Source organism: Triplophysa dalaica, chromosome 9 (genome assembly GCF_015846415.1).
Source record: "Triplophysa dalaica isolate WHDGS20190420 chromosome 9, ASM1584641v1, whole genome shotgun sequence".
NCBI classification, from domain to species: Eukaryota; Metazoa; Chordata; class Actinopteri; order Cypriniformes; family Nemacheilidae; genus Triplophysa; species Triplophysa dalaica.
The window spans coordinates 5,214,464-5,240,408 of NC_079550.1; the positions used below are offsets into that span (position 1 = coordinate 5,214,464).

Below are 25,945 nucleotides of genomic sequence, written 5' to 3' on the forward strand. Positions count from 1 at the left end.
GTAAGCTGGTGTTCTGCCTATTTTCTGTCCAAGAGGTGGTATCTTGTGAAAATGTCAAGATTTTTTTTTATTTCAAAGGTTGAATATATTAGATCTCAAATTCCTCCTGTTGCTATTAACCCAACTCTGCATTCTTATTGCCCTGTGAAATTTTATCATTTTGAGGTTCTACATATCTCTGGCCTATAAAAAATAGTAAAACAGTTAAAGCCATCAGACTCCCTACTTGATAATGTTTCACCAAAACTAATCAAACAGGCTGTTGATACAGTTGGGCCTTGTGTTTTATCTATTATAAATTGTTGCCTCGTATCAGGGGTTGTTCTGGCTTCTTTTAAACATGCTTTGGTCCAGCCTCTAATTAAGAACATTAAGATGGATTCTGCAGAGTATTGCAACTACAGACCTATGTCAAAATTGCCGTTTCTCTCAAAAGATTTGGAGAAAGCTGTTCTTAGTCAGATGCAGTCCGTCTTGAATAGTAATTTCTTTTTTTTAAGTATTTCAATTTTTTTTTTTGGGAGCACCACAGTGAAGAATCTGCACTTTTAAAGGTTCTTAATGTTTTGTTTTCTGTGGACTCTGGAAATGCTGCAGTTCTGGTGTTACTTGACTTTAGTGCAGCATTCGACACTATAGACCATAAAATTCTTATTGCAAGGCTAGAGCGATTGGGAGGGTTTCAAGGTACTGTTTTAAAATGGTTTAAATCCTATTTAACAAATTATCTTCAGCTCCTCTTACATATGGGATTCCCGAAGAATCCTAGTTTATTCTCATTATATATGCTTCCAATTAGGTCTATTTTTAAAAAACACGGCATATCATTCCACTATTACGCTGATGACACAAATATATTTACCAGTGTAGAAGGAAGGAAGCTCACTAGGGCCACTTTCTGCTTGTTTGAATGGTCTGAAAACGTGGTTAGATGTGAATTTTGTGAAACAGAGATTATTGTGTTTGCACCTCCAAATTGATATGGGTCCCGTGAGTTAGATTCATGACCTTTATCTAGTCACTGCAAATCTGTGGTTAACAGTTTGGGGGTACTTTTTGATGAGTGAACTTTATGATGAGTGAACTCGATGCAAATTTTTTAACAGTGAACTCGATGCAAATTTTTTCTTCTTTGGTTTTCTGTCTGAGAAATATCAAGTGGTTTCCTTGTGGAAGGTTGCACCCTCATCTCTGTCATTATCCAGTGAAGGTGTGCAGAGCAGTCCCACCACATTTTTCTCACATAGGAAGAAAGTGATGAAGGGAGACAGTGATAACAACCTGCCGTCTCTCTGTGTCTTTCTAAGAAGTCAGGGTGGGTTCTTTTGGTGAGAAATGGCTTTAGACTAGCATATTACTCTCGGATATAATATAATAATGATGAGTCATTTTGAAATTCATGAAATTTTCTTTAATAAATTGCACATAGTATAGTGCCACACACTTTTCAGTTCACTAAGTTGAAAGCATGTATAGATCAAGCGTCCATGTTACCAGTAGATTGGTTCTAAAAAAGCAATTGTAACTTATATTTGCACCTCTATATTGCAATAATGTTTTATTTTCCTACCTTTTCACAACTGATGTGTTTTTATTTTTTATTTTAATTCACCTTTGTATAAAAGTTTTGCATAAATGGGTTGTGTTTGGACATGTGCCTGACAAGTGTAACCAATCCTAACTGAACATGCTCCGAGCAGGGATCGAACTTTTAACCAGCGAGAAGAAAAAAAAAGGGGATGCAGGCAATCTAACCACGAGGCCACAGACACTAATAAGGGGTTCCCACACGAATTAAGTTATCTGTAAGAGTATATCACGTCTTCTGTGCACGTTGAAATAAATTCAACTTGGGCGAGCAATGTGCCTTGCATGTAAATAAACTATTCCCGTGAGTAATAAAGAGCAAGGAACGCGCTTCTTCGCGTTTGGTCTGAACACAACTTAATGTAAATCGTAGTCTTGGATTGAGATTAGCTGCACAGATCACACTAGGTAACATAATTAATAACACGTTAAGATGATGAATTATAATTCAAATCTTCACTCATTTTGGCGCCCCTAGGGATCGGCGGCGCCTCTGGCATTTGCCTACTACGCTTATGCCCACGGCCAGCCCTGCCTAAACCAATGTGGCTTTCCATGCGAACAAGGAAATGGCGGCCCAAGTCTAACCGTATAGACTTATGGTAAAAACATTTTGTTTTGTTTATTATTTTCATAATTTTTATATTGCATCGATTTTGCAGAGCGTTGAAGTCACACAATTTTATTTATTTAAAGACACAGCATTTCATTGTTTTGTATTAATGCTCCGTTATTGTGCACTTAACAAGCCTAAAACATTTATTTTTTAGTTTCGTTTAAATATTCTTACATTCACTCTAGGCCAAATTCAACATTGTTTCTGAAAGGAGAAAAGATGTTGAGACTACCTTGTGCTATTTTTGTAATGTAACTCAACGCCTTTCTGTTTTGGGCATTTAACAATAAACAGTATTTAAAAAGATCAATTTGTCATTTGAAAAAATCAACAATATATGTTATAATAATAATCCACCAACAAGAACTTAATATATGATTTGTGACTTCCTTGCTGTTCCTGAGTTTTTACGCTTTTAAGATTGATGAAATGTTTTTATATAAATGTATCCACAAACCTTTGATTTGTGTCCAGTTATGACTCACCTTTAGGAGTAGCACGACATAGCACCTTACAAAGTCTTAAAGCGGCCCTAACACACAGGGTTTCTGCCAATCTCATATTAATCTTGAGTACCTATAGAGTAGTATTGCATATGTCGTATCTTCGAAGAGTATTTAGTTTGATCACATTTATAAAGAAAGATACAGCTGTACGATTACTTCTGAAATCATACGGTGCATGCTGAACAAAGGGGTAGCTGAAATAAACCACATTGTCAACAAAACACAAACATCAGTTTCACTCACCGCATGTGGTTCATGTCCAGCATGTTTTAGCCATACAGTGCATCCGGAAAGTATTGATAGCATTTCACTTTGAGCACATGTACATAAGTATTTACATCCTTATCTCAATACTTTGTTGAAGCACTTTGGACACCAATTAGTGAAACCAGTGAGTGTGTTAGATAAGGGAAAAACTATGTTGATTTTATTACTGCATTCATTATGTATGATTTAAACAGCTATATTTATGAAAAACAGCTGTTCATCTCTTTCCAAAATTGCACTTCAAATGATCTTCTAGGTCCATGGGACACATGAGTGGGATTAGAATTCACCCGAAGATGTGATAATAGCCATATCTAATAGCGTTCAGTTATAAAATGAATGACATCATGTAGTGCCATCCTAAAAAGGTAAAAAAATCTCTCTCGCGTACCTTCTCTGGATCTGTTCAGATCTCTTACGTCAGCACCTGACCATCTCCCTTTCTACTCTTTAAATTTGTTTATATATATATATATATAAATAAAGCGTCGATTAAATATTTCTAACTAAATGTAAATGAAAAATGTAAGACACCAGTTTAACGTCAAGGGTCAGGGATTACTTTTGTGCTGAATGTAGGACATTTATCAATTTGACTTTCATTAATTCAACCAAATATCAAAAACAATGCCACCCACATCTTTGAAGTACTGGGGACAAGGAAATTAACAGCTATTGAATTTTTGGGTAAACTAACGCATGAAGAGATCTAAAATTCAATTAAAAAAAACTATTTCCCTTTTAATTATATATCATGAAATGGCACAAAAACGGGATGTACTATTTGTGTTCATGTTTTAATATATTACATATAAGTAACAGAAATGATGATATGCTAAAAAAAACTTTGGGAATCTGGCCCGCAAAGAAAAGTAGTTGAAGTCCCCTGCCCTACGTTATGAATAGGCCTAATAGCCCTACTGAGGCCCTTGTCCACATGAATACATTTTCGTTTGAAAGTCCGTACCGAGACAGCCTTGGATAAATGCAGTTTTGGATAAAGTGGATAAATATAGTTTTCTCAATGAAGTGTGGACTTAAAAACAGAGGCTTTTGAAAACAATGACGTAGAAATGTACTTCAAATCTATTACTATAACATGTTAAAGCACTCAGGGCTGCAATTCCCGATAATGTTGTCTCACGCTACGAAGACTCTAAAAGTACACCTTAAAGGTCTGATGAACTGTGCTTGTTTATTGTTTTATACTGTTTTATGAGGTCTACTTATTACGTTCAAGTGGTTTTTACATCCAAATCAATAAGTAAAAGGCTATTTCCTACCCAGGTTTTGAGGCCTGCTGTGCAAACACTCAGTTTTAATGCTGCATGAAGACACTTTGAAGTAAACGGCCACCGATTTGATTGGATAGCAGTTTGTGTATTTGGAGCCTTCTGTAAATTTGGTTCGAGACGTAACGTTAGGTAACACACCATTCACAGTTTTCGCAGAGGATCAGTATTATATGGAGACCTCCTGTGATTTATAAGTGACCTCCCCACATCAGTATTTCAAGTGACTCATTCGCACGGAATGCTTTCACTCAAATATTCTGACTCATTTCCCAGATGTGATGGCAAGGCTTTGCGTATAGTTTGTATAGCCTATAGTTGTATGGTGTTTAATGATATATGACCGTACCTGTCAGCATTTCAGGCCAGTGATCCCGAACCAGACAAAAGAGCACCGCGATCGCGGGTCTCAAATGTTACGAGAGTTTCCATGATAAATAAACAGGAGACTCCCGGTAACTTATGGATATCACCCAGCACCCGAAATCATACCAAAACACTTCAAAACAGCCTCCATTATTCACAAACAGTGTATAAAACCTATAAAAAGTATATGAGCCCACCAAATCACAGAGATGGCAATTCGCACAGCCTTAAGATTACAGACAACCTCTGCAATTAATACAAATGACTAGAGTTCCCCAGGTAATACTAATCTCGTGCAATAGCAAAAGCAATAGTACAAACAAAGCAATAGTAACGTATACTACAAAAATGTACAAAAAAAGGCACAGCCCTCTTTTTAATTTTAAACTCTCCACAAATTCAGTGTCGACCTGTGCATTTTTCACGAAGGAGAAATGAAACGAACAAACGCTCCAAGTTTTCCCCACAAAAGAACGTCTTTAAAAATGAACTTTAACCCCACATTCCTAATATCGAAATCTGAAGGAAGGTTATGCAGTGACTGTATTCTTCCACAACCAGGGATGGCACAATATTAAGCTATCTTTAACAGCATGATTGTTTATTGTTTGCTCGCTATATCTGGTTCCGCCCCTCTGGTTCTGTCATGCTCAAACCTGTGGGCAGGGCTAGATAAGTAGTCGTTGATATTTTTCTGTTGGGGCGGTGTTCAACCTATCAAAGTCGTCATAGACAGGTGCATTCCAGAACCTGACGTTCACTGGGGTTGGTGTAAACAACAGGTGTTATCTCAGTCACAATGGCGTTTTCAGTTCTGACACTTACATGATGTTCGCGTGAATACGATTCCCCTTTTATATAACAAAAGCTCAGGTTAAAATTTAGATTTTATTCATGACTCCTTTAACAGAAGTTATACCTTTTCTAGGTGTGTTCCCCCAACTTTACCTTTTGAGGTTACTGACGGAAAACCTTCTTATGTGCAACGTTAGCAGGTGATGTGCATGGCGGTGGTGCTGAATAGGTTGATATCGATGCCTTGAGAATCGATTGTTCGCACTACCTTGTGTTATAGAGTGGGTAAAGTATTGATAAAAACAATGTTTATTATATTAAACGCTTTAGAAATAGTAGAAATTGCATTTATCAGGGCTCACTGAAATAGTATAAATAAAGAACGAAATAAGTATGTGTGCATATGTATGCATTTATAATTTTGCAAGTGTCCGATCCCGCACCCTCACGGCCATACGTTTTCTGCTTTAACCAGCTACATTAACTGGCTGTTTGGCTTCGCTTGTTTTTGAAAGGGTCATTTATATTCTCATAGTTTGCCATCGTGTGTTAATGTTCTCCACGATCTGTTTTGATTCACATTATTGTCGTAAATCACTCATTTATGTATAGGGATAAGTGTCCCATCCAGAATCCCAATCACTCGCGGGACACCCACAATGGCATGGTAGCCTCGAGGTGCCTCCATCACATTGTGCCTAGCGATAGACATACGTATGTAATCTGTGGCATAACTGAGCACGATGTTTGTCACTGAGTGAACACACCACCACACCGAAGTCTTTCTCAGCCCATATTCATCCCCAAACACCTCCAGAAAACTGCTCATGGCATAAAAACGAAGAGCCGCCATGCAGCAGGTGATTTTCAGGGGCAGCTCCGTCAAGTTTGTCTCGACAAAGTTGGGCCAACAAGTTGCAAGACCTGCAGAATTTGCTCCCGTGGCTGGCTAAATTTGTGTAGAATTTTCTCTTCTGACATGGTAGCCAGGGGACTAAAATGTTCTCTAACCAAATTGTGTAAGTAAACTAACTGGCTCCGCGGACGGCGCCGTCTTTGATTTAAGTCAACTATTTGCTGTCTCGCTGCCACAGTTTGACCAAACTGCCCATAACATCCATTCCCTTTATATAGACTATGTCTTTTCTGTCAAATGCTTTGCCAGCTGATATTCCTTGGGATAATAGGTTGTATTTAAAAACACCAACAACCATCAGTGTATGACAATTTTATTCATGAAAACACTTCCATAGCCTACACTGAGTGCATTAAACCAGAGTATTTTATTAGAACTATGTTAAAGTAAAAAGGTAAATTTAATACTTAATAGAATTTTATATTAAGTTATTATATCAAATTTTATATGTGTAACTAAACTGCGATGTAGGAAAGCTTTTTGCATAGCGGTATGAAACATCAAAGAGTGGTTACAGACCAACTTTACGAAAGTATGACTTACAGAAGATATACAGAGTTAAGAAGTTATCGGGAAACGCAGCCCAGATCCTTCTGGATCATAAGCTGGGTTTCCATTCAAAGTTACAAATTTAGTTTTTCCGCAAAGTTTGAATATTGCATAAAACATTGGCAAATAAGCACTGTTTCCATCAAACAAGTCAACCGTCACTTCCTAATAAACTGCCACTAAATAACAGTAAGAAAAGGAAGAGAAGCCACTGATTATAATAATTTTCATATATAATAATACTTTCGCTAGCAGATGATTACGAAACACAATAAATGCAGTGCTTAAGTGGATGCCTGCTGTTTGGGAATGACATTCCTGACCGTTCTAGGAGTCAGTAACAGAAATACTTGACAAATTGCTCAGGCATTTAAGAATGACCAAAACAACATTTCTGATGCTGTGTTACAAGATCAGTTCTCTGGTAAGTCAGGTTACAGCTTCTCATAGTGCAGTTACGTGAATTTTTTTGAAGAATTTATTCGGCAACTGCGTTTCCATCTCCCATCATTCACATGAACCCTGTTTCGCAAAAATGAAAAAGCACCTCAATTGAGCGTCTAAACTTTTTTGCGAATGAAGTGTCTTTAATTCTAAATTTAGCGTTTCCAATCTCTCGCTTCTGATGCAAAACTTCAAAATGTGAATAAAAGCTGAGTAATGGGAAACCCGCTTATAGACATCAATCTTATATGTTCTTCCAGAATTACATTGGTAGTTTTCATTTGTACTCCTATCACTGTGTTGCATGTGCTTATCTGCTTTACGTCTGCAGTACAGGAGGGGATTACCCTATAGCGAGATAATGTACAAATAAAGGAATAAAAAAAAGAAAGATAACTCTAGGTTACCTTCTCTGAAAATGAGAAATGAGTTATCTTGCCTCACTTGCTGGCATCTTGCAGATTCAAAGAGATGCAGAAGATACTAAAGGCAGTAGCCTATATATGATATGTGCAAATCCCTCTTCACTGCTGTGATCGGACCGTAAACCGAATCTCTTCTTTGAAATCTTCTCTTTCATATGTTGCCTTGGATACAGTCTGATAAATGCTCAAATGTAAATAAATCAATGCTAATAGCTTTGGAGTGCGGGCTGTGAAGACGCATATCATCTGAACGCATATGCCATTCACTGAATAAGAGAGAGCTGTTCTTCATCAATGATTTGGATGCAGGCATGCATTTTTGTTCCAGAACATAATGAACGAATCGGTCATCTGTTCATGAACATACAGAATGACGGGAGGTGACTCGTTCAGCATTGCTGAGCTCATTTAACATGAACTCAGGTTCATGTCAAAGAGTGTTAAAGTTGTGCATATTTATAGAATTATATTTAAATGTTTTGGAACGTGCGGCATTTTTTGCTATGTTGACGTAATTTCAACTGAAGGGAGAGAGCGCGAGACATATTGAAGGGCCCCTCCCCCTTTTAAAATAACCAATAGTAAGCCTAGCAAATCTGCATTTAACAATGTTGGTTAAAAGAATTATGAATGTTGGTAACAGCCCTCCATTTGCTTGCATTGGTTACAGTAGGAGTGAATGGGGGGGGGCTGTGCTGTTCTGTTACCAACATTTTTTAAAAATATCTTCTTTTGTGTTCTGCGGAAGAAAGAAAGTCGTACAGGTTTGAAATGACAAGAGGGTGTCTAAATGATGATACTTTAGTTTTGAAGGTGAACTACTCCTTTAAGACTTTAAGGTTAATGTTTACACTGTCTGGATCATCAGTATCTCCCAACTATGGCACTATGGGTAACTGACCGTGCTGGAAATTATAAATGTGTGAACAAACGGCTGATATGAGGCGACGCTTCAGCAGCTCTGCTGATGAAGGTGGCGGAGCTCTTCCGATTCTAAATCGGATTTGTTAGAACAAGAACTTTGAAGAGGCTGAAGTGTACATGGAATTTCTTGATTTTTTTGGAGCGCGCGCGCATGTAGTTCAGTTTTTTTTTCTAAAACTGTTAAACAATTCTGTTAATTGAAAACAAATCAAATATAGATCTTAATATACAAAACTAAAAGAAAATGAGAAATGTTGCACTTGCAATGCAGTGAAAAATACATATGTGTAGTTCACCCAAAAATGAAAAGTATGTCATCATTAACTCACGCCATTGTTCAGTTAACAACATTCTTTAAAATATCTTATATTGTGTTCTGCCGAAGAAAGAAAGTCAAACAGGTTTGAAATGACAAGAGGGGGATTAAATGTTGACAGAATTGTCATTTCTGGGTGAACTACCCCTTTAAAGTTGAGGCACTAAAATTACGAATTCAAAGTATATCTAAAACGTCTAAAAAACCATCAAATCTATTTAGCAATTGCTCAATAGTGCTCAAACTTGATCTAAAAGTAACATGGCTATAAAAATATATAACTAAAAAGGTAATAATAAAATGAATTAAAAAACAGTCATAAAAATACAGTATTACAAAATAAAATGTGTCTAGTCAAAGTTTGGTGAACATTAGCCAGTTTCTGTTAAATTGTATTTGGCCATCCAGTACCTTACAGGGGTTTTCAAACTGGTGTCAAGAGACCCCTAGAGGGCCTCCAGAAGGTTGAAAGGGGTCTCCCAGAAAACTGATAAAAGTCCACAGTGTTTATCTGCTTTATTTTCTATTGATAGTCTCTAGAATTCTGTATATTTGAATCTTTTGTGAAAAACTCACTGTAGTTTTTTTCTTGGGGACTCAAAGTGAAATTGTTGCCAACTGTTTAGGTTTAGAGACAATGTGTTGTCTTTAAAATATCCTATTTACTATTAATCTAACAAATTTTAAACTTTTCTTTACACCGAAAAAATATACATGGTATATATTTTAAAAAAGGGGGTCCCTCACAAATGGTTAATCATATTTGTGCGTCCTTGGCATCATAAAGCTTGAAAACCCCTGCCATACATGACGTATTGTATAAGAAAACAAATGTTATAGGTTTCTACAAACTTTCAGTGCTGTCCTGATAACTAGGGCTGTACTGCAGATCGCACATGCTTAGTTTAAAAATTGAGTTTATAAAAGTTGTAAAATTAGGTTTTCTGTGCTTTCAGGTTCAATTCCAGACGAGAGGCTCTACCGGATGTTTGTTAATAATCAGGTGACCATGCTCAGACCCAGAGAGGAAGAGGAGACCTGGTTCAACTTATTTGTCATCCATCAAAACAGGTTATTCATTCAGAGTTTATCCATTTATAGCATTACACTGTGGTAGTTGACAGGGTTAAACATGTACAGGTTTGTATTGCTTTTGGCATGTTAGACATGCTCTCCGTCCTTGTATTTGTAAGAAAAGTACTGTGACTTTTGCTCTGGCAGTACATGACAAAAGAACTGCTCTTCTTAACTAAAATGTAGGTCGTAATGTTTGTCTTGCTGTGAATTTTTTTTTGCGAACATTTTCTTAAGACTTGGATTTGATTTGTATTGAGGAAACGTTGGGTCTGTTTTTAGTCTGCCATCTTGTTCTCAAAGCTGTCAATGGGCCTCATTCATGAAACATGAGCAGAACCATTTTTTGTGTAAAACGTTCGTAAAGTCGTTTTGATGTAAGTTTTCGGATTCATGAAAATTTTCATATTTTCAAAATGTTAATCGGTACGAAAAAAATGTACGCCTGCTCCATACCACGAGTAAAATAGTGCGTAAAACTGCACGTAACGTTCTATATTATTTAAGACAAACAGAACACTATGCATCATAATGACATTTCACATGTTGTTTTGCCCTTTCTTTGATCATTTTTACTTTTTAACTTTGGTTTAACGCAGAGCTCGTCACAGTCCCTTTTTACACAGCTGTCCAAGTGGAGAAGAGGCGGGACAAACACTACATTGACCAACCATCATACATAACGATGGAGAAGATTATTACTGCGTTTCATATTCAGTAATTTTATTCAAAAATATTATACTAATAACAAGTAGGCTAACTGTTGCGGATATTCTAAATCACTGCAGCCAACGCATCTCCGGAGTAATGCGCACTTGCGCAGAGCTTCCAAAGAGTTCTCAGACGCCACCAGCTGGTCATTTTCAGAAGAGCACCAGATATTACTATTTTAGGTTTTCTAAAAACACTTTGGTGGACATTTTAATTGATTATTCTATTGTTAAGCATATAGCCTTTTATTCTCTCATGCAATTAAATGTCGTCAAACCAGAATGAAGTCCAGAGGAATCCAGCACTCCTAGACAGTGGTGGACGAAGTACACAAACCATGTACTTGTGTAAAAGTAGAGATACCCAAGGAAAAATATTACTCAAGTAAAAGTAGAAGTGCTGCCTTTAAACTTTTACTTGAGTAAAAGTACAAAAGTATTTGCCTTCAAATGTACTCAAGTATCCAAGTACTATCATTTTTATTAAAAAAAATTATATAATATATTTTATGTGCTTTTCTTTTAGCATGTCATAAGAAATACAGAGTATATACAGAGTATATTATTTTCAGCATAGGCTTAGTTAGATCAGTCTTTGGAAGCTTTAGAAAATAACAATACCTGTTAATAAGGAGCAATCCACTCCAACAGTCAACTGTTTTAGCATTATACATGCACCAATGCAACATTTTCTTATAATATAATCATTGTGTTCCTAACTTGTAATAATTACTTTAATTAGCTCATTTTTTCCTTCTTTAAATGAATACATGATGTAAGCTATAACAGCATGATTTGTATTATCTTAAAACAGTACATTTAGATAATTTAGACAGTCACCTCTCATAACAGATCACTCAAAATATTTATGTAGACAAATTCAAGCTGCTTTGAAACTATATGTATTGTGAAAAACGCTTATACAAATAAATGTGAATTGAATCGGTGCAGCCTAGTCAAAATATCATTAATTTAAATTCCAACATAAAATGTTAAATTCGATTGATTCCCATTTCACAATATCAGAGCACTCAGCTTGAAAAGTTTCAAATTTAAATATGAAATAAGCTGAAACAGCTTAGTTTACGAGGCTGACGACGTGTACAATGTTCATGGTAGCGTAACAGTCTATATTTGTTCTGCAAGCTACTGTTAGATTTATATCTCTTTATTTTAAATGAGTGAAATTAAAATGGCTTACCTCTATGTGTTCCCTTATTGGAAGGAGAATTCTTGTTTGAAGAAATTGTACAGGACCGAGGCAGGCAGAGAAGGCACTTATAAATGAAAGACTCGTTCTTCTTTTCAACGATGGGTTTTGAGCAAGGTTAGATTCTGCAGTTTCTTTCATGATTTCACTAAAGATATTAGAAGTCGAAATGTTATGTTGTTGCAGACAGTTGCACTGAATCTGATGTGTTTAATCGTATTTTCGCGCTAAGTAGATAACGTGACCAAGGCGACAACGGGGGCAAAACAAAACAAATTCAAAATAAAGCGCGCGATGTACTGTGATTGGTGGCTCGTTTTACCAGTTAAGTTTTTACTGACTTATAAATAAAAAGGAACGACTGATTTTGAAAATGTAGTAGAGTAAAAAGTAAGATATTTGACTTTGAAATGTAGTGGAGTTAAAGTAAAAGTCTCCGAAAATTGAAGTACTTGAGTAAAGTACAGATACACAAAAAAACGACTTAAGTACAGTAACGAATTACATTTACTTCGTTACTGTCCACCACTGCTCCTAGATACGTAATTTTCATATCTTTTAAATCATAGGCGGGGATTATGCTAGTTGTGAGTGAGCGTGCATGCGCGCCATGTTTACGAATGATTGAAATTCGTTAACATACACACATTTTACTATGACTTCTGACATTTACAAAGTATTTGCTGAATCCAGAGGAAAATTTTCAGGAAGGTCTGTTTTACGCTCAAATCACTCAGAATTTACTCATATATTTACTTTCATGAATGAGGCCCAATGTGTTTTATTTCTGCACAGACGGGAGAAAGCTGAATGCAGTCTGTGGACCTTTTGAAAGTGCGTTTGCATTTATTTTGTGCGTGTTTGCAGGAGTAAACATGGGGCGACTAACTACATCCCCGAGCAGTTTTTAGATGATTTCCTGGATCTGGTGGTGTGGGGTCATGAGCATGAATGTAAGATCGCACCGGTCCGTAACGAACAGCAGCTGTTTTATGTCACACAGCCCGGCAGCTCCGTAGTCACCTCGCTTTCACCGGGAGAAGCCGTCAAAAAGTTTGTGTACACGCTTTCTTCCATAAATCATCCACTATTTTACTGTCATTTCCATGCATGTCTGATTTATACTGTAGATGTGGATAAGAGAAATCACATGTATCGGTAATTACAGACCTTTTAAACTACACTTGTTTATATATTACACGTTTCATCACTTTGACATTTTGTGTATCTGAATGAATGCTTGAAGTTCACCTGTACGTGGATTTTTGTGTTTTTCTGGATTTCCACAGACACATTGGGTTATTGCGAGTGAAAGGTAAAAAAATGAACCTTCAGAAAATTCCCCTACAGACAGTGAGGCAGTTTTTCATTCAGGATGTCACTCTCTCTGACCACCCTGACCTGTTCAGTCCAGAGCAACCCAACGTCACGCTCAAAGTCCAAGCTTTCTGCCAGGAGAAGGTACAGCGACATGCACGAGTAACTCACACAAGAGTACACAGATAAATGGGTCTCATTCATAGAGAAGTGTTTCCTTGAACGCGTTTTTTCTGTCTTGACAAAGAAAGCACTTTGTGAACTACTTTCCCAGAAAAGCAAGAAAATTTATGTCATGGAATATAGAAAATAAAATGCTTTTCTGGAAGCCATTATTCTGTCTGCTTGAAGGGTTAAATCAATGTGTCTCCTTTGTTCAGATCATGGAGCGCAAGTAAAAGTAAAGTGCTTTAAAGCCACACACCAGCTATCTGACAGCTTCTGTGTCGGTCAGTAGCATTTTCAATTCTGATTCCATATCACACAATATCACAACTATTTACCCATCGGTAAGAATGGGACAGACTTCCAATGTTGGTACTGAACATGTTTTAAAGGGGTCATACGGCGCGAATACATGTTTTTCTGTGTCTTTGATGTGTTATAAGTTGCCCATGCATGTATAAGACACGTTAAATTGCAAAAATTAAAGTGTCAGAACAAAAACTGCATTCTATCTAAAGCGAATGCTCACCCAGACCTGCCTGAAACACCTCGTGTAACCCCAACCCCACAAATCTACATCAGTTCGTGGTATGATTTGCTTCGGAACATCATGTTCCAAATGAGCCGTTACATTTCCGTCACAGGCTTGCAGAATTCAACCAATCACTATGCACTGGTTCACTGTCCAATCATAGCACATCTGGCTTTTCAAAGCTATGATCTTTGTAAAAAATATGCACGTTTCAGCGAGGTGGGGCTAAGACGAAATACAAACATGCACGGTATGCGGAAAATACTGCGTTTTTGAACCTCAAATGGTCTATACAAATTGCATTACATCTAAAACAAACAATAATATTAGTTTTAGCCGTGTCATAGGACCCCTTTAAACGAGCAAATTTATAATGTAGATGATAGTGGTGTAACGCATGTGTACTGAATGCAATGTCTAACTCTAGTTTACTTCACAAGCATTTCACTATCTGATTCTGAGCTATCATCTAAGACATCAAACGCGCACTAAAACTCAAGTGTTTGCGACGACCCGTCATAATTAAAGTCTGGTTAACTGGAGCAAATTATGATACGCCCACATGAAAAAAAAGCAGTATACTATATTATTTACTTTGGTAAACAGTAGTTATTATAGTAGTAAAATCATTTTAAAATACTTCTAAAAAATTTACTAAATACACTAAAAAAACATACATTCCCCATAAGGTTAAAAAATACTGTAGTATACTATGTAGTATACCATATTACTATGGTTTATGTGTCCAAAGTCTGTCCTGAAGGGCCGGTGTCCTGCAGAGTTTAGCTTCAACCATAATGAAGCACACGGAAAGCAGTTAAACAAGATCTCACTTTGCAGACTCGAAACTTACAAACAGGCTTGTTGAGCTATGTAAGAGCTAAACTCTGGGGGACGCTGGCCCTCCTGGACTGACTTTGGACACCCCAGGGGCCGGTTGACTAAATTGCTTGGACTAGTTTTAGATGTTAGTCATCTATTTTTTCTTCAAGACTGGACAGGTTCTTTAAATCACCTGCATCAAAAATTTAAATTGGGCTTATTGAAATGTGAAAAGTAATAATGAATAATCCTAACTAATTACTAATCTGTTAAAATTGCTGTTAAAACGCAGTCTTGATTTACCGGGCCCTCACTGCAAAAAATGACTTTCTAACTTAGTCTTTTTTTCTTGTTTTCCGGTTAAATTGTCTACAAATTCTTAAATCAAGATACATTTTCTCGATGAGTAAAATGGCCTAAGAAAATAAGTCTTGTTTTTGGGGAAAAATATGAAACTTCAGTGAATTAGTGCTTTAAACAAGCAAAAAAATCTGCCAATGGGGTAAGAAAAATAATCTTGAATTAAGGTTGACCTTTTTCTAAGTCGCTCAATTCAAGGTTATTTTTCTTACCCCATTGGCAGATTTTTTTGCTTGTTTTTAACAAAAATTCTATGAAATTTCATATATTTTTACTAAAAACAAGATTTATTTTCTTAGTTCCGTATGCTCATCAAGAAAATGCTTCTTGATTCAAGAATTTTTAGACATTTTTACTTGAAAACAAGAAAAAAAGTCTAAGCAAGAAAGTCATTTTTTGCAGTGCTGGTTTATGAGCAGGAGTCAAATTTAAATATTACTGTTGTATAGTAACTATTTTATCCCTATCTTTTACATTTTATTGCAATTTTGCTACCAGTAAATTCACCAAATTAATATGAATATATTAAGTATTGAGCATTACTGGTTATCTGACAGTGTTACAGTAGGAGATCAAAAATTCAGTTGTACTTGATTTGTGAAAACTGTTTTCATGCATAAAAACTATAATTACTGTAAGAACATGTGCAGTAAGTTTAAATGGAATGACCATAGCTATTCATAACTTGATCCAGCCAATCTGAAATGGTAATGGTATAATTAACACAAAGGCTATAATTGTGTAACAAACACGGTTGCATTATGAGACATGGAACTCAATGACGCGTACATATGAGTGGGCTCGCTCGCTCGCTCGCTCTGTCTTCACAAACTTTAAAAAAAAAGATGAACCAGTGTTTTACACATGATGGTGATGACAGAATCTGCCTGGAACAGATTAAGACCATTTTATTTGGGACTTAGTCTTGCAGCGTCACCAACAAAAAGGCGGGTACGTTGGAATCTTTATCCAAAGGTCATGGTACAGTGATATTGACCACAGTGTAGATGTTTCAGATGCGAGTCTTCCACACTGTGTTTGCGATAATAAAAAAGATTTATTTTTTCAATTTTGAGAGTTGTTTTGAGTTTTCACCGAAAGCAAGCGTCATGAAGTAAAGGCACAGCTTTGTTCTGGTTGAAAAACATTTTTCAGCAAGATTAACAATGAATGTGGCAGTATGACATCTGATCCTGATCTAACCAGAGAAAACCAGCAGACTGTGTTGCCAAGGCTACATAGATCTGCTAATGAGTTTTGTTTTTAGATGTGTTTCAGCTGTTTGACATTGACATTTATTACATAGCAGGTGTTTTTATTCGAAGTGTCTTGATGAACGCTGCAACAAAAGGGAGAGAGCAACAGGAATAGGGTTGTGAAACAAAAGGAAAAGTATGAAATGGACGGGCTTGTTAAAAACTTACTGTGAGATGTACTTTATGTAGTTCTGGTGGAGGAATATCATTACACCTTTGAGGTCAAGTGAATGTAAAGTTTGGGAAAAAATTCACACAGAAATAACTGAGCATTTTGTTATCGTGATGCACATTTTTAATCTTTTGTGTCAGATTGAGGAGATGCTTGAAGAGGCAGAGAGAGAGAGACTTGGAAACCCACTAACCCCTGAGAAACCTCTCATCAGACTCCGGGTTTGTATCATACCATCTCTTCTTGTTTATGGCTTTCTCAGTTCATTAAAGGGACTGTTTAGGCAAAACTCAAAATTCTGTCATCATTTATTCATCCTCATGTCATTCAAAACCTGTATATGACTGTATATGTTGGACACAAAAGAAGATGGGTCATTCTCACGAAACCACTGAAACATCATGGCAGGAAAGATTTTAGCTATAAAATGTATTATTTGGTAACACAAAAATGATCAAAATATACAGATGTGTCTACATTGCACAACGCATCATGTTAACATAGGAATTAATTGTGTATTTTGTTGCTTTCTCGGCTGAAATTCTCATTGCCGTAATGCGTCCATATTTTTCGGGGGATATTTTATGTTGTAATTAATTAAAATATAAATATATTGACTGCATATTCATGATTATTAAAATAATTAAGAAATAGTGGAAATGAGAATAGTCCATCACTGCTTTTCTCATCCTCCCTAATATTTTTGAAAGACTGTTTGAACACAAAGATACTTGTATTAAAGTTTGATTTTGTTTGAAGAAACACATCTGCCAGTACCTTACAAATGACTAACAGATTACTTTTTTTTTAACAAAAAATATTCTCTTTTCATTGTGTGAAATTCCTTCTCAAGAGGAAGTTTACCGCATTTAAAAAATGTTACATGTACAGTTTTCAATTAAAAAATACTTCCGTATTGGCGTATAATATATGATTTATAAAAACATGCAAGCATCATGTTTTTTTTTTTTGCAAAACATAGAATGGGATTGACAGCTTTAAAAGGTAACGGTAATGAGAACGTTTTGTAAAAATGTTCAAAATTGTGTTAAACTGTCAGTAAACATTTTGAAATGAATGCTTTTAAACATGCCATATCTTTCTTATTAATAAAAAGGAAAAGTGTTAATGCAAGTGTTTTTAAGAAAGTCATGTTTGACATCTTGGAACCACGATTTTGTGAGAATCCCCAGATATTTTGAGAAATGTCGCAGTGGTTTTTTTGATCATACAATGGAAGTCAATGGGGTCAAGTGTTGTTTGGTTAACAACCTTCTTCAAAATGTCTTCTTTTGTGTTCTGCAAAAGAAAGAAAGTCATACAGGTTTGGAGTGACTTGCAGAATTTCCCTTGAAAGTAAAAATCTACAAATGTCATATTAGGGACTCAATTGCTTTTTAAAATTCATAATTTCCCTGTTTCATGTTCATCTCTCTTTCATGTGCCTCAGGTGGATTATAGCGGGGGTTTTGAAGCTTTTAATACAATGCGCTTCTGTCAAAAATTTGTCGATCGGGTGGCAAACCCTAAAGATATCCTGCATTTTATTAGACACAGAGAAGCCAAAGACAACGTTAAAGGCAAGCCACACATACTTGTACACTGCACAACAGCATGCACAAAGAGTACAACGACAGACAATTATTGAAAAAAAAACCCTGATGTAGTAATGAGATGACAATTTTATGCATTGGTCATGACAACCCTCAGCTTCAGTAAAAAATCACATCTTCCAAACGTTAAGTTCTTAATCGTGACGGCATGAATGAACATGCCAACGCAAATGTTCAAATTAAACTTTGTGTGTCCTGCAGAAGAAGGGATGGATTTTGAATCATTACTCTCTCGTCCTGCCTCGGAGGTTTTACAGCTGAGAGTGGAAGATCTTGTGAAGGAGTACTTCCAGACTGCTGAGAAGGTTAGTATGTTGTTTGGGTTTATAATGGATACAGCGCCATCATGAACAGTTCTCTCAGTCAAGACTAAAATATCATGCTTCAAACTGCCATCAGTAACTTTTGCCTTTCTATCGCCATGGCCGTTACTTTACAAACTTATTAATCAAAGATGTCAAACTGCCATTTTCCCAGAAATCCCACCCGACAGCTCCAATTAAAAATCATTATTATAAACACAGATTCCTTGTTTGAAGTTTTTGCTGACTGCTATAATGACGCTATTTCAGATATTTGTGAGATTTCATTGATCAAACCTGTGTATCAGAAAGAGAGGGAGATCAAGTCTGTGTGTGTCTATTCTATTTTTCTGACCGATGTGCTTATTTGAAATGAAATTGCTAATCCATAAAAGCTTTGAAGTCTTTATTCTAGTGCTTCTGCTTTTACTTTAAAAGCCTTCTCTGACCCTTTTGTTCTAATGGATATTTAAGTAAATGTTTTTTTGTACCGTAGAGAAGGGAGGTGTTTTGTGAGAAAAAACTATTTGAGGCGAGAAAGAACAAGGCTCTGTTTTGAAAGCGTTTTATGCCGTTGCTTGAGCACAAGATTAAGTCTTTCCATTCAGAACAATCTTTTGGATGCTTTTATACAAATATTTGGCCATTCTTCAAACTAAACTGCCAACGTTAAAGCCTCATAAAACATGTGAATAAAGAGTAAGTCCTGACATGTCTTCTCTTTGTCCATAATCATATAAATATTCAATTTACAATTAAAAGAAATTCTATAGCGCTTCTCACAATTTTCATTGTTGCAAGGCAGCTTTACATACATCATATATTAAAGACATGTTTTTCTGTATGCAATGTACACTGATGAAACGTAACTGCAATAAATGCTACGTTGTATTGTCAGGGAATGTCAATTATTCGAACAAAGTATATTTAATTTAGGTATATTATTATTTTAATCAGGACTGGGAACCTATCTGGAAAAAAATCACTTGCAGTTATAATTGCTTCGTAATATTAAACAGCTACATCATTTTCGTGACCTCCAAACCGCTCTGCATTGAGTTAAGGGTTGTCGATATGTTAGATGGGTACACAGGTCATATTTGTTGATTTTTAATGTGTTTGTGTGTGCAGAATGTGCAGTTGTCTCTGTTGACGGAGCAAGGCATGGGGAAGGCAGTGCAAGAGTTTGTGGATAAGGAAGAAAAAGATGCCATCGAAGAACTCATAAAATACCAACTGGAGAAATCGCAGCGCTACCTGCGAGAACGACGAGTGGAGGCCACAGAGGAGAAGATCGATGAGGAGGTAAGAGGACATAAAATCAACAAAGTTCATTTTTATTCATTAAAAATGACAGATAACACGTTCAAAAGCATTAAATAATGTTTTTTTACCGTCAGTTTTGATTTTTTATTTACAAAAATGTCTCATTACCATAACCATTAAAAATGGTCAATTCTCTAGCTTGTTTTGCTAAAAAAGAAAATCTTGTAGTGCATACAATTGTTTTTTCAGAATATTAAAATTTTGCTGTTTATTTTACGACGTATAATTCTCATTGGGATGCCTTATGGTAATAACAATTTCAGCAGAAAAAAGCAATAAATACATAAGTAATTCATTTCTATGTTAAACTTGTGCTTTATCTAAGCTAAAGAACACAATTATGTTTTTTATGATAGTTTCTGTGCTCCTGATCTATATGTTTATCATCAGTGGTTTCAGGGCCAAAACATATTGAGACACTATCAAAGACTTGATATAAGCTTTTTGAGCCTTGAAAAACTATTTACGGATGGTTTCGTGAAACTACATTTAGACACAAAGGATCATTCACAGAAGAACCTTTATACGCCACTTGCTCAGCAATTGAGCAAACTTCACGGTGCACTTTTACAAAAATGTTAAAAAATACAAATAAATAAAAAAATGATGAAGTAAAAATAACATAAGACAACCATAATACAAAACGAATAAATTACAACACTTGTTAAGAATAAAACTATAGTTACGATGAATTAAAAGCACAGATAAACAAATGAGATTTTAACTTGGATTTGAAATCATGGATGGAGGATACAGATCTTACATTTATAGGAAGATTGTTCCATAGTCATGCCCACTGCAAACGCAAGGTCGCCTTTTTTTTCAATCCAGATCTTGGGTAAATTTGTGTAAAACTATTTGAGGATCGCAAACATCTAGTCTAACCTATTCACATTAACAAGATCAGATAAATAGGAGGGGGACAAACCTTTCAATGGCTTAAAATCAAATAAAACAATTTTAAATTCAATTTTGTATTCCACTGGCCGCCAGTTATTGTTTGCGAACCCCTGAGAAATCTGGCAGCGGCATTTTGAACCATTTGGAGCCTTAACAGGGAGAATTTGAGAAGAACAAAATACCTGGAGGGAATGAAAGGTGATAGAACAAACCTTTTCCAAATCTTTAAAAGATAGGAATGATCTGGCTTTTGACGAAAGTTTAAGATGAAAAACATGACTTAACTACTGAGTTGATATGGTGATCAAACTTAAGGGAAGAATCGAAAGAACTTTCAAACTTTTCACAGTAGGTTTGTCATCAAACCTTGCCATCATTTAAATGCAGAAAGTTATTTGACAACCAGGATCTTACATCAGCTAGACATGCAAGCAATGTTTCTTAACACCAACATAATGTACGTAATAAATCATAAAATATGAATGTGTATATTCAAATAAGGAATAATGTGATGAAATCTGCTGTGCACTGAATCAGTTCCTGATAGCTTGTGATGCTTTTGATGGATTAAGCCGTGTACCCTAACTCCAGGAGATCTCCAGTCCGCTGCAATCTCTGGCCATTCTTTTCTACATTATGCTTCAGTGCGTGAATGTCTCCTGTTTCGCTGCCTGGAAGTCTAGCAATAGTACAATTCTGTCTGAAAAAATCCTGAAATCCATTTAAATGGCAGTGAATGCCTTGGGTTTGAGCCTTGACAAGTTTGTACTGTGGAATTAATCTACAATTGCTGTCCTTGTTGCTTTTTATAAAGCAATTTATGTAGTCAGAGATGTTTCTCTTGTTCTTAGTTTTCTCTGCATACAGCACTGTATGTACTATAGCTTTGCTCTTCAAGGCAGCATCATGATACTGAATTTCTATGCATTTACAAATGCATCGTGACCAAAATAAACACTAAAAACTGCACAGTTTATAGCATTGTTCTCTAAAGCATAATTTAAATGTTTCTGTTATAGCTTTGTCCTTGTGTCATTAGTTGTTTTAAAATCACACCAAATTATATTTTGAAGGTTTGAAACTTGTAAGGTAACGGGCAGCACTTTCACGTGATTCACCTATCACCTTTACAAAGATCAGATCACAAGGAATCAAGTTTCCCATCCATTTGAGATGACAGTGAAAGGGAGTGGGAATACTAGGGAAAATGACAATGGTTGTTAAAAGTGCTCCAGTGCTGTTTGATCTCCTACATTCCTCAAAATATCTTCTTTAAATTTGAAGTCAATGTTGGCCAAAAATACATTGGTAACAAGCATTTTCCCCAAATAGCTTTATATGTGTTCATCAGAACAAAGACATTTATGCAGATTTGGAACAACTTGAGGGTGAGTAAATGATGACAGAAGTTTCATTTTTCGGTGAACTGTTACAATAAATGTGCAGTAGTTCAAACAGTTCATTGAAAAGCATAATTTTCTTTCTCTTGCTCATCTTTATAACGCAGCATACATAATGTAAAGAACATTGTGTAAAAATATAAACTTGAAATTTGAGAAAAATCATATCAACGATTGAAATCATAGTGAGTTTAGTGCTTGAAATCAAACTTTGATGCTTATTTTCTTAAAATTAAATGAGACTTTAGCTTGGATTTCACAGAAGCTGAAGTGGAGTGTTATTTTTGTGACTTTTATACAGCGACGGGTGCTACATATGCAAATCCCCAGTACTTGCAGTTTGTCTTCATATGTTAGTTTTCTTCTGTTGAAAGGTGAGGCTAATAGGAGGAAAATGAACCGTCGCTGTTTTTCGCCCTCCTTGCCTACTATAGTTGGAAAGTGGTTTTGTCTGGATATCTTGGTATCTGTTGATCTCCATGTTACAGAAATGAGAGTACACTGTAAAACAATTCAAGTTGTTTCAACTAATTATTATTTAGTAAATTGACCCAAACTTGACTCAAACATTAAGAAGTATGCTTGCTCAACTAGTTTTTTAAGTCTTTCAACTTAAATGTTTTAATCTGTAATTTTTTTAATTACAGCAAATTCAGTTAAAGTTTTAGAATTTATTCTATGTGTTTTATGTTTTTTAAAGATTTATAATTTGATTATCATAACTTCACATCACAAATTAGCACATCATTTTTGAATAATCTGCATTCAGTCAAATGGAACAGTCACGTGCCAGAAGTAGTGCGTCAATGACCCATTTAGCACCTGTTGTCGAAAAATTAGCTTGAAATGCTTTTAAGATATTTGTTAATTGTTGCAACTAATTATTATACTCCGAATTGTAACTTACCCTGGGGTGAAATAACGCTCTGACCCTTAACATGACTCACCCCTTCCCAAAAAGTACCATTTCGAACTATCTTGTTTCAAAACACATGATTTTATCATAGATGGGGATTTTTACATTTGTACACACAACACGCATACAACATGCTTACGTTCCAACAATGCATTTACTGTGTTTATCAAACATGTTTGATAGATTTCAGTTAGTTGTTTTAAAATTAAGGGTCACATAGCTTGAGAAAAAGACAGCATTCATTTCATACTACATGCCATCACTTCGGACACGATAATATATAATAAAATATAACACTACACGCCAAAATAAATCCTAAAACAAACAGCAATAATACAACTTTTAAAATGACATGTTTTAAATTAAACAAGGGGAAAGACGAAAGTACCTGTGACAATGAGCTAGTTCCCTCTAGATGCTTCCTTCTTCTCAGTACAAAACATTGAAAACATTTTAAGTTTTTGTCAATAAATTTGGTTAAATAATATTGATTTATTGCCAGTTACCTCAGGTGAAGCTTGCTTCAGCTGCATCCCGTAACCTGCGAAGTTACTCAGGCAGGCACATCGCATTGAATCAAATAAACGGTCGTACATCCACCTGCGTATGGAATCATGGCATTTAGTCTTAACTAATCTATTTAAAAAATGAGTTATCCTCTCATGCAATTATTACCAAAATTAGGACATCCTGTATTCAGGTTAAGTTTATAAAATCTTGAAAATAATGGTTATAATAACTTGTTTTGGGTACCACTTTTATTTCAGTTCTGTAATGCTGTATATTGGCTGAATTTGGGTTTATTAGTCCGTTCAACTTTAGCCACTCTGAATGTTGACTGAATTAGAAAATATGTCTTCTTTTAATGTTTCTTTTTAATATTTTTGCAGGCTTAATATAACACGTTGTCTCATTTAAGTCCAACCAAGAATATTAGCTCAACTGAGATATTTTGCTCTTCCAACGTTTTATTAATTGGTGTTATTACAGTGCTATTGAGTGTCCTTAATAATGACACAGGCAAATTTACTGAGTCTCTTTCACTCCGTGTGTGTCCTCAGATTCAACGATTTCGAGAATCAAGGAAAAACACAGCGGAGGAGGATGAGGAACTAAAAGAGGTCTGTACACATTTTCTGTTGTCTTTCATTTTACAGCATTTTGTTTTCACTTATTTTTCTCGCTGTCATACATTTCTACTATAGCAACTTGTGGCTACATGATTTATCAGCTATAAACTGAACTTGTGATTTGAAGAAATGGGGAGCAAATCCCTTTAGTCAAACAGAAATACATAAATCCTATCTGTGTCTAATTTGCAAAACAATGTCGTAGTGAATAAATGCGGTTGCATAAATCTTTAAAATCAGCCTTTATAGCAAGTGATCCTTCATTCTGTTTCAGGCTATCAGTCGTGCGAAAGCTCACAGGGACCGCAGTGGTCCTGTGAGAGATGATGATCTTAATCTATCGGATGATGCTGCTGCCATGGAGACGGATGAGGAAGCCGTTCCTACTCCAATCCGTGGTAGAGGGCGGGGCTCTAGAGGAGCAAGAGGTCAAAGTACGAGCAGAAGAGCGCGAGGTATAATGATGTGTTTATTCTAGAGCCACTAAATCACATGATGTTCTTTGAATTAAGGAGTCGTGGTAATTACTTCACCTTATGGGGTCGGGAACATTATAGAAAAGTCTAGTGTTGAGGAAAATTGAATTAGAGGCAGGGTTGAATTTCAGTTTTTGTAGCTGTTTCTTAATACCAAGTAGCCAAGTTCAAATCAGTTCAGCATTAAAATGAAATGGAAAATTTCGCATATAAAGGTTTTAAACTTTCCCTCAGTCAAACCAAATTGCTCAGCAACAAGTATTAGATTTATTTATTAGATAAACCCCAAAAAAGAGGGATAAATAATCCCCCCTAAAATATACATTTCATGTTTACTCACAGAGACATTAGAACCAGCTGCAGTTTTTAAAATGATTTTCAGAGATGATGTCGTTTTTGTCGGAGGCGCATGCCAGCAGATCTCACACATCCAAAAACAGCAGAAAACATTTGACAATTTTCTTCTTTTTAATTGTTTGCCCACAATATCACAACAACAATCTTTAAAGCAAAATTAAAAGAAAGTTAATGGAGATTAAAAACAATCCTATATGTTTTTATTTGTTGATCATACTCCGATAAAAATGTTTAGTGTTATACAATGCAAGTGGTTTTGGATAAATGTATCTTCCAAATAAATAAATAAAAAAATGTTAGTTTTTCAGGTGGCAACCTGTGTAGGAATCTATGATATCCACATCTTAAAAGACAGAGCCTGTGATGCAGACCAAAGTTACAAAATGCATGTTTTAGCTAAATATACCAGGGCAATAAATGACTGTATTGCGTCTTTTCTAAACAGACTGTTTGGATTAAGATTCAATAAGTAGAAAGCTGGGATCATATGTTCAGTCCAAAAAGGTCTTTGATTTCTTCCACTAACCAGTAGCATTAAAAAACTCACCTTCGAGTTGTTCCGATCTTTATAAATGTATTTGTTGTGATGAACACGGGGAAAGATATTTTATAAAATTTTGGAACAACTTAAAGGTGAGTAAATGATGACAGCGTTTTCATTTTTGGGTGAAGTATCACTTTATACCCATTAGTGTAAGATATAGGGCCCTATCATACAGCCGACGCAATGCGGTGCAAGTAAGTGTTTTTGCTAGTTTCAGCCTACGCAGTTCTCGTTTTCCCGTCCTGTGCTGCGTTGTTTAAATAGCAAATGCATTTGTGCTCATTTGTCCACCTATTGTTGGTCTAAAAAAGACGTGTTTTCAGGCGCATTGTTGGTCAGCGTTGCTATTTTGAGGAACTG

General features: G+C 35.8%; 1 protein-coding gene across 1 annotated transcript in view; it reads left to right on the top strand.

The window, feature by feature from the left end:
- mre11a (MRE11 homolog A, double strand break repair nuclease) overlaps positions 1-25,945 on the top strand; it is a 36,528-nt gene that overhangs the window by 2,582 nt on the left and 8,001 nt on the right. Inside the window, exons 7-15 of the mRNA XM_056757585.1 lie at positions 9,960-10,074; positions 12,865-13,050; positions 13,287-13,458; positions 16,762-16,842; positions 18,072-18,201; positions 18,436-18,539; positions 19,668-19,841; positions 24,140-24,199; positions 24,483-24,663. Of these exons, the coding sequence (XP_056613563.1) occupies positions 9,960-10,074; positions 12,865-13,050; positions 13,287-13,458; positions 16,762-16,842; positions 18,072-18,201; positions 18,436-18,539; positions 19,668-19,841; positions 24,140-24,199; positions 24,483-24,663 (1,203 nt within the window). The remainder of the gene's footprint in view (positions 1-9,959; positions 10,075-12,864; positions 13,051-13,286; positions 13,459-16,761; positions 16,843-18,071; positions 18,202-18,435; positions 18,540-19,667; positions 19,842-24,139; positions 24,200-24,482; positions 24,664-25,945) is intronic.